At 33.3% G+C, this 17,185-nt stretch overlaps 1 protein-coding gene across 1 annotated transcript; it reads right to left on the reverse strand.

Moving 5' to 3' along the window:
- Window positions 1-8,860: 8,860 nt before the first annotated feature.
- Window positions 8,861-13,950, reverse strand: LOC104243454 (protein-tyrosine-phosphatase PTP1-like). The gene is made up of 8 exons (XM_009798642.2): window positions 13,606-13,950; window positions 12,372-12,468; window positions 12,199-12,281; window positions 11,934-12,068; window positions 10,376-10,510; window positions 10,117-10,265; window positions 9,887-10,028; window positions 8,861-9,181 (listed from the first exon to the last, which is right to left on the reverse strand). The coding sequence occupies exons 1-8, from the start codon at window positions 13,792-13,794 to the stop codon at window positions 9,098-9,100; spliced, it is 1,014 nt and encodes a 337-aa protein (XP_009796944.1). The 5' UTR covers window positions 13,795-13,950; the 3' UTR covers window positions 8,861-9,097.
- Window positions 13,951-17,185: the final 3,235 nt, after the last annotated feature.

Consider the following 17,185-nt stretch of genomic DNA (forward strand, 5'->3'; position numbering starts at 1 on the left):
GACAGACTTGCCCGTTCTTCACGAAAATAGCATTACGACAATTGAAAGATAATCTAAGGCTATTCCGGCAAGAACGACTTAAATCACAACCGAACACTACAAAAAAACTGGAATTAGCTACGAACGTCGTCGCTAATCTGTCGCTAAAACGCTCGTAGCTAGCAGAATATTTTGATAATATGTCGCTAAATTAGATTAGCGACGAATTTTTCTGTTTTAACTACAGAATTTGTCCGTCGCTAAACCCTGACTTTTTTAGTAGTGGAAGCTGGGTCGGTTTATTTTTTTTACCAAAGCCCTAAACTTTACTTGATTATTTTTTGTAAAAAATGAGGCTAAACCTTATGTGGACTGCCTACGTATCCCACATCCGGTGAAAATCAGAACTGCGTAGTTCGGTCAGTTTTGACATAATTGGAAAAACATGATATTTGACTCACTCTTTTTTGAAATACATTTTCCTTTTTTTCCTTTTTTTCAAAAATTTTGGCAGAGTTTTGAGACATTTTCAAATACCGGGATTTTTTAGAATCGGGTAAATTCTCTATCCTACCTCACTCTTTATTGTTCTCTTGATTTTCTTTTCCTAGCCGGTCAACATGCAAGCCGAAATAAATAAATATTCATATAGCACGTAGGATGCATCACGATGGTCTGTTATTTTGGGTTCACCTGTCCTAGACGGACCCAACCCCTGTGTTGAGTCTCCAAGGTCAAATGCACGTGATGCAAACAAACGTTTCTACTAGGGATCCGGCATGAGGTTATGTTATTTTAAGTTTAAACCTTGGAATTGTGTTCTAGACCTGGCTTACCCAAGTGGACAAACTCGAGTGGAGGAGGGGGCAACGTACCAGGTGCACGAAAGTCTGCACGGCCTTGTTGCGTGCCCAACCCCGTTCTATTTGGTATAACTTCTAACAGAAAAAGTGGTTCATGCGAACGTGTGCACCGTTTTTTAGAAGACTCAGAAGGGAGGCGTAAGAAGACATTTAAATACAGTTCAAATAATATCAAAGCGATAAATAAATGGCAATTAGCACATTAAGTCCACAAAATACAGTAATATCGATAATAAAGTCAAATAAGAAATCACATTAATAAGCTCGAATTCTTGAACCTTGAACCAGAAGTTTGGGGTTCTTGTCCCCAACAGAGTCGCCAGAGCTGTCATACCTCCTTTTTTTACACCCGAGGGGTATATGGGAGTTTTTCCAATTAAAGTGACATTATTCGAAATGAGATTATTTAATTTAATTTACCATAGTCGCCACTTGGAATAGTTTATTTGGTGTCCCAAGTCACCGGTTTATTTTTAAATCCCAAATCGAGGAAGTTTTCGATTTTATTTAAAAGTCTGCGAACCAAAAATTCTAAGTAAGGAATTCTGTTAACCCGGGAGAAAGTGTTAGGAATTCTTGGGTTCCGTGGTTCTAGCACGGTCTCTTAGCGATTTATACTTGGCTTAAATTATTTAACTACTTATTTTTAGGACCTATGTGCATTTATCTTTTACCGATTTTAATTGCTTGATTATTCGTAATTAAAGAATTGAGTTACGCGTACGTATACTCTTTTCCTTTGGCGCGTCAAAAATCATGTCACGCGAACATGTCCACAATTAATAATGCTTTGTTTCTTTATTAAGAAAGTTTAGTTGAAGTTGCACGAACGCATCCTTCGAGTCTCTTTTTAGAATTAAATTTGCAATTATGTTATGCGAACGTATGCATAATTACAATAATAGTCTAAGTCGAGCCTAAGGCAAACTACAAGTATTATGATTATTTAACATCTAAGTTAATACTAATGTGAGGGCCATAGCTTATAAATTTTTGTTTGTGTATAGCACACCTCGATCCATTTTTTTAAGAATTAATACTTAATTAGGCCTAAAGACGTTGGGGCTTAGAACAATTAAAGCTCAATCTAACCCTACTAGTTTTAAGCATGCTTCGGTTAATATATTAGGCACTTATTTATTTAAAGGAATTATGTGTCATCACTAGGCCTCATATTATTTAGAGATCTTGTAAAGGAGAACAACGGAAGTTGGGCTCTACGTTAGGCCCAACAATGAGGACAAAGGCAAAAGGTCCCCAAAATTTTGAAGGGGCAAGTGCTGGGCGTGCATCACTTGATTAAGTCAGGAACATTCAGCTTTGAAAAACTGTATTTGGACTCAATGTTTGGCCCAGCTGAAAAGAATTCCAGGGCTCTTTCCCCGTTGGAATTCGAACGAGTCTTTGCCCACATTGGGCCATAGGCTGGCCTAGTTGTAATTGTCTAATGCTTGGGCCTATTTACCTCTACAATTAACCATACATACACACTTATGATAAAATAATTTTCAGATTATATATTTAAACAGGAACAGAATGTAAAGATTAAACATACTTCTATACTGAAATTAGTCAATTGAACATAAAATGGTCCATGATAAAAAGGCTTCTAGACTGACTTAAAGTTTGGGCTGATAGACTAGGCCTAAATCATCTGAGGTCAGTCTTTCACTTGGGCTAGAAATCCAACCCCTTTTTCCATCGAATGGGAAGCCTTTTGGTTCTGTAGAGTGGGCTCAAACCTAGCTCCTTTACATCATTACTACTTTTTGTAAAATACATCAAAACATACAATTAAGTTCCTAACGTGTCTTAGTACATGACATTAGATCCTACTACATTACAATCTTTAAGTAAACCAAACAGCTTTTCAAAATCAAATGCCTTACATTAAGTCTTATTACATAAACTAACCATATTAAGAGATAACTATTACAAATCTGCCTGACTGACATCATGAAGAATTCCTGCCTCTTTTGGACATGATTTGTCCATTAGAGCTCGGCCTCTTTTTGTCAAAACAGCATAATTCCATTTTCTAGCTTTTGAACCTGCTGATTTGGCCAACTAGTAGCCAATTCTGCAGGCAGTAGCTTACAGCCAAACAGACAAAAGAGAAAATAAATGGCTTTAAATAAGGTGAAAGTTGTCTACTCAGATAAAGGAAAGAAAAATGATTTTAAAATTTCATAATCAGCCTTAATGACTAAAATTTCATAAAAGAAACAAGGCATTCGAGTATCAGTTAGTTTATTCATGCTCAAACTTTAAAACTCACATAGTCAAAACTTAATCACATTCATATCATTATAAGCTAACTTACTAGCTTAAAAAATATTCACTTCTACAAATACAATTTATACATCTAACTTTATATCATTTTGACAAACCATTCATAGCATTACATAAAGTAGTTGAGGTTAAATACATAGACAGCAACAATAAAGCCAGCAAACAACAGGAGAAAGAAAAGAAGATGGCTGAAGCTTGCAAAGACAGAAACCACACAGCAGCAGCAGCCCCAAATAAACCAGAATTTTAAACAAAAATCAACTCTGAAACCAGAAATTGCAACTAAAGAACCCAAGAAAATCCTCTATTTCAAACCATGTTTTTCAGCTTGTAAAAACCAGAAATAAGAAGTTTTGAATGTTTTCTAGAGTTTCTGAAATCTGATCTTTTTTCATAAAAGAAGAGAGAATTTTTGTGCAGTAAAATAATGTTGAATGTGTGTGTGAGTGAGGGAATGTTTCCCTTTTATAGAGTACACAAAAAGCATCAAAAAAGGAATATTCTGACCTAATTTTTCTGAAAATCAGAATAGTACAGCATCTTTTACAGTTATCTGTCCTTTTCCTTATCCAATACGAACAGTTTTATGTTAAGGATAGGGACAGTTGTGCAAAATCTAGAACATTATGATATTAGCCTATGTAAAAGTCCAATTTTTACCCTTCTAATTACTGACTATTTCAGTTTTGTCCTAAATTCTTTTAGTTCAATTAGGTCCCTATAAGTTTCTATTTATTTACAAATCATAGCAAACACAATCAGAAGTCTATCAACAAATCAAAAAATGCAAAACATGTCAATAGAAATAAAATAAAAGAGATGATGCAATTTGAACTAAAATTAACCTAATTACTAATAAAAGGTTGCTTTATCTAATTAACTATAGTAATCAAACTAACATTTATCAGAAAACCACAAAGAAATCCTAGAAGCTTAGCTAATCATGTATATGAATCAAAACAGATTAGTTAACTCAAATAACGTGAAATCTAATTACAGAACACGGGAGAGGAACATCTAAACAAAGCAAAGGCAGAATAATCGATTCATCAAAACCCTAATTAGGCCTAAACCTATGCAAAATTAACTTTCAGATGAATTGTAAGATTCAGCATGCTTTATAAACAAGTTGACAATACCAATTAAATGGAACACTGTCACTATCTAAATCATATATAGTAAAAAGGAAGAAACAAGTGGAAGAAAAGAGGTAGTATAGAAAGAAGAAAAGAAAGAAAGAAAACAAAAAATGGAAAAAGAATTACCTAAAGCTGCTTTGGACCAGACCAGTTGATGAACTACTCTGAATGAAACATTCGTGAATTTATACAGCCATTAATTGGTTGTTCTTAACAAAAACAATCAATTAATGGACGTTTGGGTTCACAATTCCAAAAACTGACCAAGAAAAGAAGAAGAAAAACTAGGGTTTTTTTGCTGAATCTTAGATTCAAGATTCGACAGGATTGGGGGTGATTCGAGGGGAACCAAGGGGATATTTAGGAAGAGGAGGAGGAGGGGCTTGCATGGTGAAGTTTTGGGTTGATTTGGAGAGTTTAGGGTTTTTGGGATTGAAACTCGGATTTGAAATTCAAGATGTTTGGTGATGATTTGAAAGAAATGGGTTAGATATTTGGAAGGATGAGATGATGGGGGTTCTGGGGTGTTGATTTGGGGCCATTTGGAACACCGAAACCACTGTGAGGCGATTTCTGGTGGCGGTTGGCGGCGGAGACGGTGAGAGAGTGAAGGCGGCTAGGGTTTCTTTAGGCTTGGTTGAAGGAGATGAACTGAAGGGGTTCCGAAATGGGGGAAAGGGTTTTCGGACACTAATATTGTAAAAGGCTGGTTAGTTCTCAGCCGTTAGATTCAAAGTGATCAACGGCTTGGATCAAACAATGATGATGCGACGTCGTTTTGGGTGTAAAAGGGGTGGACCAGGTAAGGTTGAGTTGGGCCTGGGTTAGGGACAGGTTTTTGGCTTTAAATGGCCCAAATTCTGAATTTAAAAACCCCATTTTCAATTAAATCCTTATTTGCTTTTTCTTTTCTTTTTTCTTCTTCTCTTTTTTTTAACAAAAAATACTAAATTTAAAACCCTAAATTAATCTAAATTGCAAAATTAAACTAATTACCTAATTACAATAATTATAAAAATTAACTAATCCTACATCAAAGGAGAAAGATCACTAATCTAAACATTAAAAGGTAAAAAATGTAAAATGAGCTATTTTGTGATTTTTATTTTTAATACAATAATTAATTAGCTAATTAATCCTAAAAAGTATAAAAACAAAATCTAAATGCAATGCATGGTATTTTGGTATTTTCATAATTTTAATAAGAATTAAACGTGCACAAAAATGCAAACAATTAATAAAATCCTACGAAAATCCTACAAAATGGCAAATAATTAAAAAAATCTATTTTCTTGGATTTTATAGGAGTAATTCATATAGGGCAAAAATCAAATGCTCACACCAGCCTTGATAGCAAACTTGACCCCTCTGATTGGTGTATCGTCTAAGTTCGATAGTGTGCCATCACTTTATAACTCGCCATCATCTTCAACTATGTCCGCCCAACTTTTCTCGATGCCACCATGCTCTATTTGCATGTTGCTAAGATATGCTTTGGAATCCCCTACTTATGACTTAGATTCCAAGCGCATCCCCCCAATGTAGGCGGTCCCTCCTGTATCACCCTCGTGTGCCTAAGTAAAGTTCTCGATCATTGTTGCAAGCTTTCCCAACTCTAGGCATTTACTTGTCTGATGTGATCCTTTACAGAAGTAGCACCCTCCCTTAGGCACGTACTCGCTACCACTTTTCGGCCCATTATCGTTGCTCTTGGACCCCTATCTATTATGGGATGGCCCTTTGCCATTGCTCTTGTATACCTCGGCTATGCGTTTCCCATTGTTCTTGTGATGATCTCCCCCACACCTCTCGGTGTTGCCTTCTTTAGACTTGTCAGGCTCCATCTTGAAGTCAACGAACAACTCGGCTACCACTATGGCCTCGTTCATGTTAGTTACTTGATGTCTTCTTAACTCCTGATTTTCTCAATTTTGCAACCCATCCATGAAGTAGAAGAGGGATTCTTCCTCGGACAACGACGGGATTTGTAACATTAAGCTAGTGAACTCGCACACATACTCCCGAATTGTGGCTATCTATTGGATCTCCCTTAGCTTCCGCCTAGCCTCGTACACCGTATTCATCGGGCAGAATTTCTTCTTCAACTCCTTTTTGAGCTGCTCCCATATCTCAATCTTGCATAGCCCTTTTTTCCATGTTGACACACTTCCGACGCTACCCCAGCACGACAACCTCGGTTAAGTACATTGAGGCGTTGCATACCTTAACAACTTCACCATCCTCCTTGACTACCTCAAAGTACTTGTCCATCCTCCGAAGTAAGTCGTCCACCCCGTGTGCGTCTCGTGCACCACCATACTCTTTTTGTTTATGACCCTTCATATTTGTCCCTTTTTCAAGTACCGCGCCCTTGATAATCCCGACCATGGTTCCCTACAAAGCTTCCTTCCAGCAATTTCTTGTATTCTTTCTAACATTCCTTTAGTCATAATATTTGCTCTGATACCACGTTGTCTTGTCCTTAGTCTTTTACTAAGCACACGTGCGGCACTTGACAACTTACTCCCGATCTTGCACAACTTGCTCACGATCTTGCTATGCTAATTCAGCCTAAATTACTACACTCAAGATCGCTAAGGGAATGTTAGATAAGAAAGGTAAGAGAAACTTGCCAAAGGAAGCTTTTTATCATAGGGAACTTGATTATTTTGCTTGGTGAGTTACAAATGAATATCCTTTTTTATATACTAGTCTCCTAGGGCTAGTATGTAAATATTAATTGTTATACAAGTCTTTGATATTTACAAGTAAGACCCCTCTCTAGAATTCTCTACATAACTAGAATCTTCAAAGGACTCCTAGCAAATCCATAGGTTCTAAGTTCTTCCATGAGAAATCTCCATATTCTCTAGAACTTTCCCTCATGTGCTAGTCAATTTCATATGTAAGCTTTCCATATGGCAAAAATATATGTCAAATGCCACCTACATGGCATGATGATGGGGCAGGCCATGACATTAGGATATTTATCAAATTAGCTACCAAATTAGCTATAGAATGTCCTTGACAAAAATTCTACTAGTAATTAGCTAGGGAAACATTCTAGGCAAACATTGAAAAAGGCTAGAACCTTTTTAAGTTTAACTAAGGATATCCCTAGCTATGTTTTAATGAAATCAATATCGTAGCAAATATTAGCATGGAATAAGTCCCTAGCTACGTGTCAACAAAGTCAACATTGACCGAACAAAGTTTGCTTGGAATTTAGCTATCACATGTTCTAGCTAATGATTGCGAGGGATTAGTGCCAAGCAAATATCCCTAGCTATATTAGCAACGGATAACATATTTTTCTAGCTAATAAAATTTTGCTAAGAGCATATTAGCTACAAAATTTAGCTAAGGTCATTTTCCTAGCTAAAGCGATGTTAGCTAGGAGTCTCGGTAAGTTAGCTAGGATTTTGGTTTCTAGCTAATGGTTTGTTCTCTTGTAGTGATACCACATGAGTATATGCAGAATTAGATAAACTATAAGATCCCAAAAATTAAAATCACAAATCTCATATTTTTCTAGGCAATGCTTGCGACATATTCATCATAGTTTAAAATAGTAAAGAGAGTATTTAACAATCATAGAATAGCACAAATTATTATGTTTTCATAAAAAAGAAATTATAAAATTAAATTTGATCTCAATTCAAAATTCCTATCAAGACCCAAGTTTTTGATTTTAAAAGAAAAAAATTAAAAGATTTAAGAACTAGAGAAATGCTTATTTTATGGAATTTTTAAATTTTAGAGGCTCTTTTTTGAGTCCAAATGAAAGGGTTCACCTGAAACATAACTGAATTTTTTTTTTTCCTAATGTTGAGCCAGTGGTAGTTACGTAGTTCAATGATTTTTCCGAACTCGTCAATTATGCTTAATTAAGCGAAATGTCCTAATACTCAAGCCTGCAGTTCTAGTGATTGTAAACTTATTATGATGATATTAATTATTACATGAAACTAATTACAACCGCATGGCCTATAATTCGAGTGTTGTTCGAGAAAAGCTTAGAGGTTCTTGGCTTTGAGATTTGGAGAAGAAATGTAAATAAAATTAGAGAGAAGCTCTGGCTTTTCTCTCTTCTTGTTAGATTTTTACGCTTGTGCTTACATTACTGGGAAATTAAATCCTTAACTTACTAGTTAATTGAACTACATTAAATTAGAGAAGATAACGAATTGGCTTTTAAGCTTTGTATAATGTGTATTGTTAAGTACATGTGTCCTCTTGACAATTTCACTACCCAGGTAACATTACTTTGTAACAGTGTATGAATGCGAAATGATAATATTACTGCAAAAAATTATATTTCTTTTTATTTAAGACATTAATGGGCTGTTTTGGTTTACAAACTAATTATCCAAGGAAGAATACCATACAAGGATTGGCCATTTCATATATTCGGTAGGCATGCAAAGTCAACCTTTTCCAAAGAAAGCCAGGCGTACAATCACTAACATTACTTTTTAATAACCTTTCTTTTAAAAATAATCTAGAATATAATTACTTTAGTAGTAAAATTACTAAAAATCTTTTCAAAAAATGGATGATGCCAAATCAATTCTCTTCTTCGTCAGCTAGTGGAAACAACGGATCCAACTGATTTGCTTCTTAAGCACAAATTATTGTTGCATTTCTCATTTGTAGCAGAAAGGAAGAAACAGCTACATGGACTTTGTTCGAATACAACACCTTGAATGGCCAGGAAACTACTTTAGGAGAAGTTAACGGGTTAAATCCAGCTGAAGAAAATCAAATAGGTGCGAGTATTTGCTTCAATAACCAATTGAACTTCCTGCTAACTGAAAGTTACAGTTATGAACTCTCTTCTGCATTAGTATCTGAAATGAGGTCTTCAAGTTCATCAATAATGGCATCATAGCAAAAGAGGTATTGCTCCTGAAATATACAGTAGTAAGACATTCAGCGTATAAGTACTTAAAATCCAAAGAGCAAAGATTAATTAAGAATACTGAAACACAGTAGCATATATACTGAGGGTAAGGAATACCAAAAGCGTAAAAGAGAATAATAGCTGAAAAAATGCAAGATGTCCAGCTTGAGTAGAGCAAATTGTAAGACATTTCCTTTCCAATAATCTGAGCGGTTGAAAAGGCCAATGAAAGACTTTAAACATACAGATGCATATATCATGGATAGAAGATGAACAAACAAGAACAAAAGGACACTGGAAACTACTCAAGTTGTGTGCGTTCTAAATACTTTCTAAAATTGATTGTCAGACATTACACATCTAGTTTTTTTTGTTGTATTTTCAGGCGCTAACAGAGAAAAATACACCAAAGATAAAAATATTTTGGGGACCTGCTCTATGGGGGTAAACTGCACTGGTAACAAAAATAGCTTATCTTTTACAAAATGTTTCATCAATACTGTTTAATTAATGTGGTTGCACTAAGTGATAAAACAAAAAATTGGCTAAATTTCTCAGGGAAACAAACATAGCACCTGCTACTTTAACTAACTACATAGAAATTATTGCATCTGCAGTCATCCGCTTATGTAATATTGGCTGTATTATCAATAAAAAAAAGGTACATACAGCCATTAAAGAATTTCAATTATTAGGATAAGATGTTGTACCATGGTCTGCACCATCCCAATTCGCTGAGACCTAAAAACAGTTATCGTATTAACAAGATCTAGAGCAGACATATCTCCAACCATTATTCTTTGGATGGTGTTATGGATAGCACAGTACGTACCAGTCCTACCAATACCTGCACTGAGCAAGAGAATGAGATGTCAGGCTTTAGAAAGGATCAATTACAGAATCTTTATAGGCACATTACAGGGAGGGTGATGACAGATACCTGCAGTGGACTACAATTGGTCCAAGACTGGGTGGGACACTAGATGTTTGTTTCAGTATTTCACGAACAGCAAGAGTGTCCTTTGGAACTCCATGGTCGGGCCAGTCGGGATATTGAATGTGTAAAACACACAAAGGTGGTTCTTTTGACTGGCACATAGCAAGGAGAAAAGATCACGCATTTCTTGTCATCTCTCTCATAATATGTGCAAGAATTTGTTTTCCTTGAGTACAACACGGACAGAGAATAATTTACTAACCTCAATATGATTCACCTCCAGACATCGCAAAATCAATGAAGTCTGACTCGTCTTTATCCACTTCGTGACAATACATATATTGCCAAATCTTCTAGGACCACCATCTGCCTGAAAATAATCCCCACACTTCACCGTCTGCATTGCATTTTTCATACAGAGGAAAGGATGAGATCAGGAAAAAGATGCAATCCAATAAAGACCAGCTTAATCACCTTATAAATAAAGTAAAAACCTACTAGAATAAAAGGCTTAAATTTATTCAGAGGTTAACAGGTTTTATAAAGCGATTGAATCAAAAGGACAAGTAGTGTCTCTATTTGTGTGATAAATATAATCCAGAATACAGATCATGAAACAAGAAGGTTTCTATCTTTCCTTTTCATTTGGCACAGGAAATTGTTTCTCAGCTACTCAGGTTAGGAAGAGGGAAGGGAAAGAAGAACTTATTAAGTCTAAATTCCAATTCTAGAAAGGCAGCCAAGCCTTTGCATGTTAGACTTTGCTAATCCTTCTGCAGTTCAAATAACCTGAGAACACACTCATGGAATTCTATGCCACCTGCACAAACCCCAGGAAAACCATAATTCCACTGACATTCCTCTGAAAGTCCAAAAAACTTCTTGGATTCAGGCGACAAGCCTCTTAAATTGAGATTGGCTCTTCCTAAACAAAAATGAGCACAACCAACAAAATCCAAGTATAACAATTTTGAAACTGGAGAAAGAAGAAGAATAAATAAATAAACAAACAAACAAACAATCTCCCAAGCTTATTAGGAGGGATATCTCGAGCTTTTTCCAGTGAACGAATAGGAACTGCATTTGGAACCTTTCACAACAGAACCTGATTCTATAGCAAAAGTTATTCATCTCCAAGCTCGATATTCCTCACTAAGTCACAAGCTAGTGACCACATAATATCCTTAATATCATACTCAAAGCCTACTTAAAACCAACTCCATCGAAAGATGCCCAAACTCTCAAATAGTTAAGACGAGAAAATATGCTCCTGAGAAAGATTGACAGTGATGACTATTTTCAAAGTCCAATAGACCTTAAACCCACCACCTCTGGCTTAAGTTGGGGCCCAAAAGGATGATGTGAAAGAATGCAGGTAGAGAAACTAATCTGTATTATCAACCAGTTTGTTCCTTTCTGTATACGTTATTATACACAAAGCGGAGTGAAACATAGGTAGCCAAACAAGAAGAAAGGCTAAGAGTTTTTCTCTACTGTTTCTTTCCCCTCACCCTATCTCACCACTCAAAAGATAGAAGAGTACACAGAAAGACGACAAAATATCTCAAGCAAATATGCAAAAACTGTATCAAAGATACTTCCACCTTTCTGACAGTATAAAAAATGCTAGATCTAATTACAACGGATGATGCAGATCAAAAGATGAAAACGGCAGAGAAGTTGGTATTTTACCTACTATGAAGCAAATTTTAGATCAGAACCATTGTCACATAATCTCAAATTTTCCTTCTGTCACACAACAAGGACATCTTGTCTTGTTAATATTACAATGATTACCGGTAACTTGTACAGTTTAGTACCTTGTAATTATCAACCAATTGGGTAAGCATCACAATCACAGGACAGCGATGCTGGATTATCATTTCCCAGAAGTCTTCAAAAGTGAGCGGTAGCGGCCCTTGTGTTGCAATAAACTGAGACAAGTTTTCAGATATCTACAACAAAAAGGAGCATTATAATAATCATGAAGCAGACTGGTGGAAGAGAGCTTGACATTTTCCAAGAGAGCGTGGAGAAAAAGAAGGCATAGTTAACTAATTCCAAATGAAGGATGTAGAAGTCTACCTTAATGAAGCTTGCATTTATATATCCACTAGCTGATGGCCTATAGTCTTTACATGGGTCCAAAACAACCCTGTTATTGTCAACTGAGAAGAATGAAGCTTGATATAATTATTCACAAGTTAAAATGCACAACTCCAAAGTCATGAGAAAGATTAACAAACTGAACTGCATACATGGCAAAACATCAGTGTATCGATTTTTACTAATGTTTACGCTATCCAAAGCCACTGAGCATCTAGTCTTCATTTCTGAAGCTCTCATCCTAGTTGCCTGAGTCATCAGAGATGTTCATGAAATTAATGCTACTTGCAGAGTGACATGATCACAAGCTAATAGTAACAAAGAAGCAAAAACAATAATTTTCTCAAGATATAAGAGAGATGTCCTTTGACATAAATTAGCTCAACAAATCTTAACTTTTAATAATTTTAAAACAACAACAATACCTACGCCTCAGTCCCAAATAAGTTGACGTCGATGATATGAATCCTCACTTATTTCATTAATAATGATATTAGTTCATTTATCTGTCTACATCCTTTTAACTGGAGCCACTACTAGAAACATCATAAAATGGATTCTTGGATTTTTTTGTGGATAATTAGATATAAATGAGAGCTGGAAACACTACATAAATGAACCCAATCACCAAAGGAGATTCTCAATATTTACCTAAAACTATTGGAAGGTCTTTTTGTTTTCTTCAAATAGACATTTAAGACCACCTAACTCCCATATAATTCCATCTCTTCTCGTAGGAGTTGTTTTTCTTCTTCCACAATTTACTATTCTTTCAATCCCTCTAGAATTCTTTACCATGTTAGATAGAGTAGCTCCAACTCATTTCTAGACTGAAGATGCAAAGGAGGAGGGGGATAGAGCACGGTATGCACCTATCACTATAAAGGCCATTGTTAATGCAATAAGAACAGTAAGGAAGGTAAAGTCCTATCAATGAGGTGTATATGTAATATGTTGCAGTCCACAGACAACATCTTCTAGAGCTAAATAATCAAGTAGAACCCAGAAGCCATCACTTAGGAACCAAGCCAAAGTAAAAAAAATACGATTCTTGTCATTAAATTCCAGTAATTGCTTCCAATAAAAGGAATGTTTATTCTCACCATAAGAAAAATACATCCCTTTTCCAAAAATATGACCGGAAATATCCAACTAAACCTCAAATAATCTCCCAAAACTTCAATCAATCGATCAGTAAACTACTTTTCGTCTAGTTCTCGATCACAGACTAGCTGTGGTCGGCTCAGTATCAATTGATTTGAGCTCGGTTCACATGTCACAACGACTTTATGTCTAGAGCATTCATGATAATATCACCTACTATAAAATAACAATAAAATTGAGAAAAATGTAGCATAATTTAGAAACAGAGAAAAAAAAAAGGACCTGCAAAATCATGAACTCTTGGCGGATTTTTTCGGGAGCAGAAAACCGCTTGTCCTTAAAGACTTTGAGTGCTTCCAAGCAATAACGCTGCTGATCAGGCGATAGAACCACTCTCTTCGGAACCGAATCGTCGCAGAAATCAAAAGGCTTAGAGGCCGACGGCGACAGGGGTTTACCGGCGGTATCCATCACCGATCTCCGGCTTCGATTCTGAATGAAAAGTACGCTACCTTTGGCTCCGGATTCGCCTTTTATTTATTTATTTTGCTTTGTCTTCTTCTATTTGGGAGTTGAGCAGAGTTCTGCTTTCGACAGAATCAAATATGTACTCAAAAGTCTCAAATTGAAATCCCATTTTCAGATTTTTGGTTAATATTTTGAATTACTATTTGCGTTCCCATGTTAGTTAAATTTTGGATATCCAACATTAAAATTAAACTTTATATTTAACACAGGCTTGCCTAGTGGGATGTAGGGTATGATTTACGGGCTATTAGACAGTGTGAGGTTTACTCATTGCGCACAGAATGCTTACTCGAAGAACAGAGGTTGTGTGGTTTGTAGGTTATTACAAAGGTTGTGTGGCACAGTTGATTACCCAGTGCGCACAGAATGCTCGCCCGAAGGACAAAGGCTGTGTGGTTTGTAGGTTATTACAAAGGTATGATTTACGGGCTATTTGACGGAATATTAATCTTATAAAATTATGATCTAATATATCATATTATTTTAATAAATATTAATTACTATTTTATTATTTAATATAGCATACATAAATATAATAAAATCTATTCAAAATCAAAGGATATAAAGTATTATAGTGATCAAATAATTTGTTTATTCCTTGTTTATTCTTTATTAAATTAGCAAGTACTTAGTAATATACATTTACTAATATGATTGCTTTATTAACTTGTTAATTGGCTTAATATTTTGATACTACTTCTCTTCTAGTAGAACATACGTATATATTTTCTTATTCTGAAAATATATATTTTTATACTTATGTTGTACTGTTTAAATTCTAAATTTATCAATAATTTTTTTGAGTGTTATTTATATTTTTTTTTGTTTATTAATTAATTCAAAATATAAATATTATTAATTATCTTTATTCACCTCTTTTCGTACACTCATTTCTACTATAATATTTGATTAGTTTTCTCATTTTATATTTACTGAAAATTTAAATAATATAATTTGTTTACTAAATTATAATTTTGAATTCATCAAAAGTATAAAGAGATAAGCCTTTTATTATTTTTATAAAAGCGTACTAATATTTTTAGTAATTAATAAAATGTGCTTTATATATAATATTATCTTATGTATAATATCCTAATAGTTTCTTTATATTTTTATACTTTTCATTATGAAGTTATGTGTTCTATTTACTAATTAAATTTTCCTATATGAGCAATTTAATTAGTATAAGTATTTTTACAATATCATTTGATTTTTTTTAGTATTCTTCATTTATGAATATTTTTTTATTATGATTTTAATTATGTGTATATGTATGACTTTTCTCATAATAATTCTAACTATTTATATATATTTGTTTTTTGGTTATCTAATTGTATTATCCATTACTTAATATTGTTAAATTGACGTATGAATTATCAATAAATATTTTTTAGTATTCTTCATTTATGAATATTTTATTATTATGATTTTAATTATGTGTATATGTATGACTTTTCTCATAATAATTCTAACTATTTATATATATTTGTTTTTTGGTTATCTAATTGTATTATCCATTTATTGTTAAATTGACGTATGAATTATTAATAAATTACCAGTTTAGTATAATAATATATATATATATAGTAAAATAAATAAATGTATATATATATATATACACACACTACTACTACTACTATAGTAGAAAAAAATTACTTTCCAATTTGAATTGGTAGTTTTTGATTTTTTGTTATTTTTGTTTTTTTATTGCAAAATAATTTTAAAACTCCAATTTGAATAAGTAAAATATTTTTTTTGTATTTTAGTTCTTTATTGAGAATTATAAGATATCTATATTTATTAATTCAAGTAGCGTAACCAATTATTCAAAATTTAAAATTCAAATTTAGAGAAGTAGTTTATTTTGTCTTAACAATGCCATTTGGCTTTTTGTGGTTAAGACATTTGTCTTAATGTAGTGCTTTTTCTTCTCCTATTCTGTATAGATAGAAGATTGTAAAATAATTTTAGAACTCCAATTTGATTAAGTAGAACATTTTTTTGTGTTTTCGTTTTTTATTGATAAGTATAAGCTATCTTTATTTATTAATTAAAGCAGTGTAACCAATTAATTCAAAATTTAAAATTCAAAAAAAAAATTAGTTAGAATACTAGTTTATTTTGTCTTAACAATACCACTTGGTTTTTTGTGGTTAAGACACTTGTCTTAATGTAGTGCTTTTGCTTCTCATGTTCTATATAGAAGAAGATTGTAAAATAATTTTAAAACTCCAATTTGATTGAGTAGAATATTTTTTTGTATTTTTGTTTTTTATTGATAAGTATAAGCTATCTTTATTTATTAATTCAAGTAGGGTAACCAATTAATTCAAAATTTAAAATTCAAAAAAATATTAGTTAGAATACTAGTTTATTTTGTATTAACAATACCACTTGGCTTTTTGTGGTTAAGACACTTGTCTTAATGTAGTGCTTTTGCTTCTCCTATTCTATATAGATAGAAAATTGTAAAATAATTTTAAAACTCCAATTTGATTGAGTAGAATATTTTTTTGTGTTTTCGTTTTTTATTGATAAATATAAGCTATCTTTATTTATTAATTCAAGTAGTGTAACCAATTAATTTAAAATTTAAAATTCAAAAAATAATAGTTAGAATACTAGTTTATTTTGTCTTAACAATACCACTTGGCTTTTTGTGGTTAAGACACTTGTCTTAATATAGTGCTTTTGCTTCTCCTATTCTAAATAGATACAAGATTGTAAAATAATTTTAAAACTCCAATTTGATTGAGTAGAATGTTTTTTTGTGTTTTCGTTTTTTATTGATAAGTATAAGCTATCTTTATTTATTAATTCAAGTAGTGTAACCAATTAATTTAAAATTTAAAATTCAAAAAAAAATTGTTAGAATACTAGTTTATTTTGTCTTAATAATACCATTTGGCTTTTTGTGGTTAAGACACTTGTCTTAATGTAGTGCTTTTGCTTCTCCTATTCTATATAGATAGAAGATAGATGGGTTATGCTATATTTGTTCCAACATGGTCTATTAACGGGTCATTTGGCCATACAAAATTTTTCATTTTTTTCGAAAAAAAAAGACAACACTTTTTTTTCGAAATCACCGTTTGGCCATTAAATCTTTAACTTTCACAATTTCGAAAATTTGAAAAACTTCAAAAGGCTATTTTTCACTTTAAATCACTCACAAAAATTCAAAAACAACCCAAATTATATTTACGTCCAAACACTATTCTAACTTTCAAATATCATTTTCACTTGAATTTTTTTTTTTTACTTTTTCCAAATGCCCACTAATTTTTCGTCATCCGACTGCTTCCTTTTATACTTTACCAGTTGTTGTTTGTGC

This window comes from Nicotiana sylvestris, chromosome 6, assembly GCF_000393655.2.
Source record: "Nicotiana sylvestris chromosome 6, ASM39365v2, whole genome shotgun sequence".
NCBI classification, from domain to species: domain Eukaryota; kingdom Viridiplantae; phylum Streptophyta; class Magnoliopsida; order Solanales; family Solanaceae; genus Nicotiana; species Nicotiana sylvestris.

What these genes read in the sequence shown, in the direction of transcription:
- LOC104243454 (XM_009798642.2), bottom strand. Translation starts at nt 13,794, where the DNA reads ATGGATACCGCCGGTAAACCCCTGTCGCCGTCGGCCTCTAAGCCTTTT. An exon ending in TAAATGCAAGCTTCATTAAG is followed by an intron (nt 12,069 to 12,198) that starts GTAGACTTCTAC and finishes TTTTTGTTGTAG; the next exon opens with ATATCTGAAAACTTGTCTCA. An exon ending in TGGAGGTGAATCATATTGAG is followed by an intron (nt 10,266 to 10,375) that starts GTTAGTAAATTA and finishes GCTATGTGCCAG; the next exon opens with TCAAAAGAACCACCTTTGTG.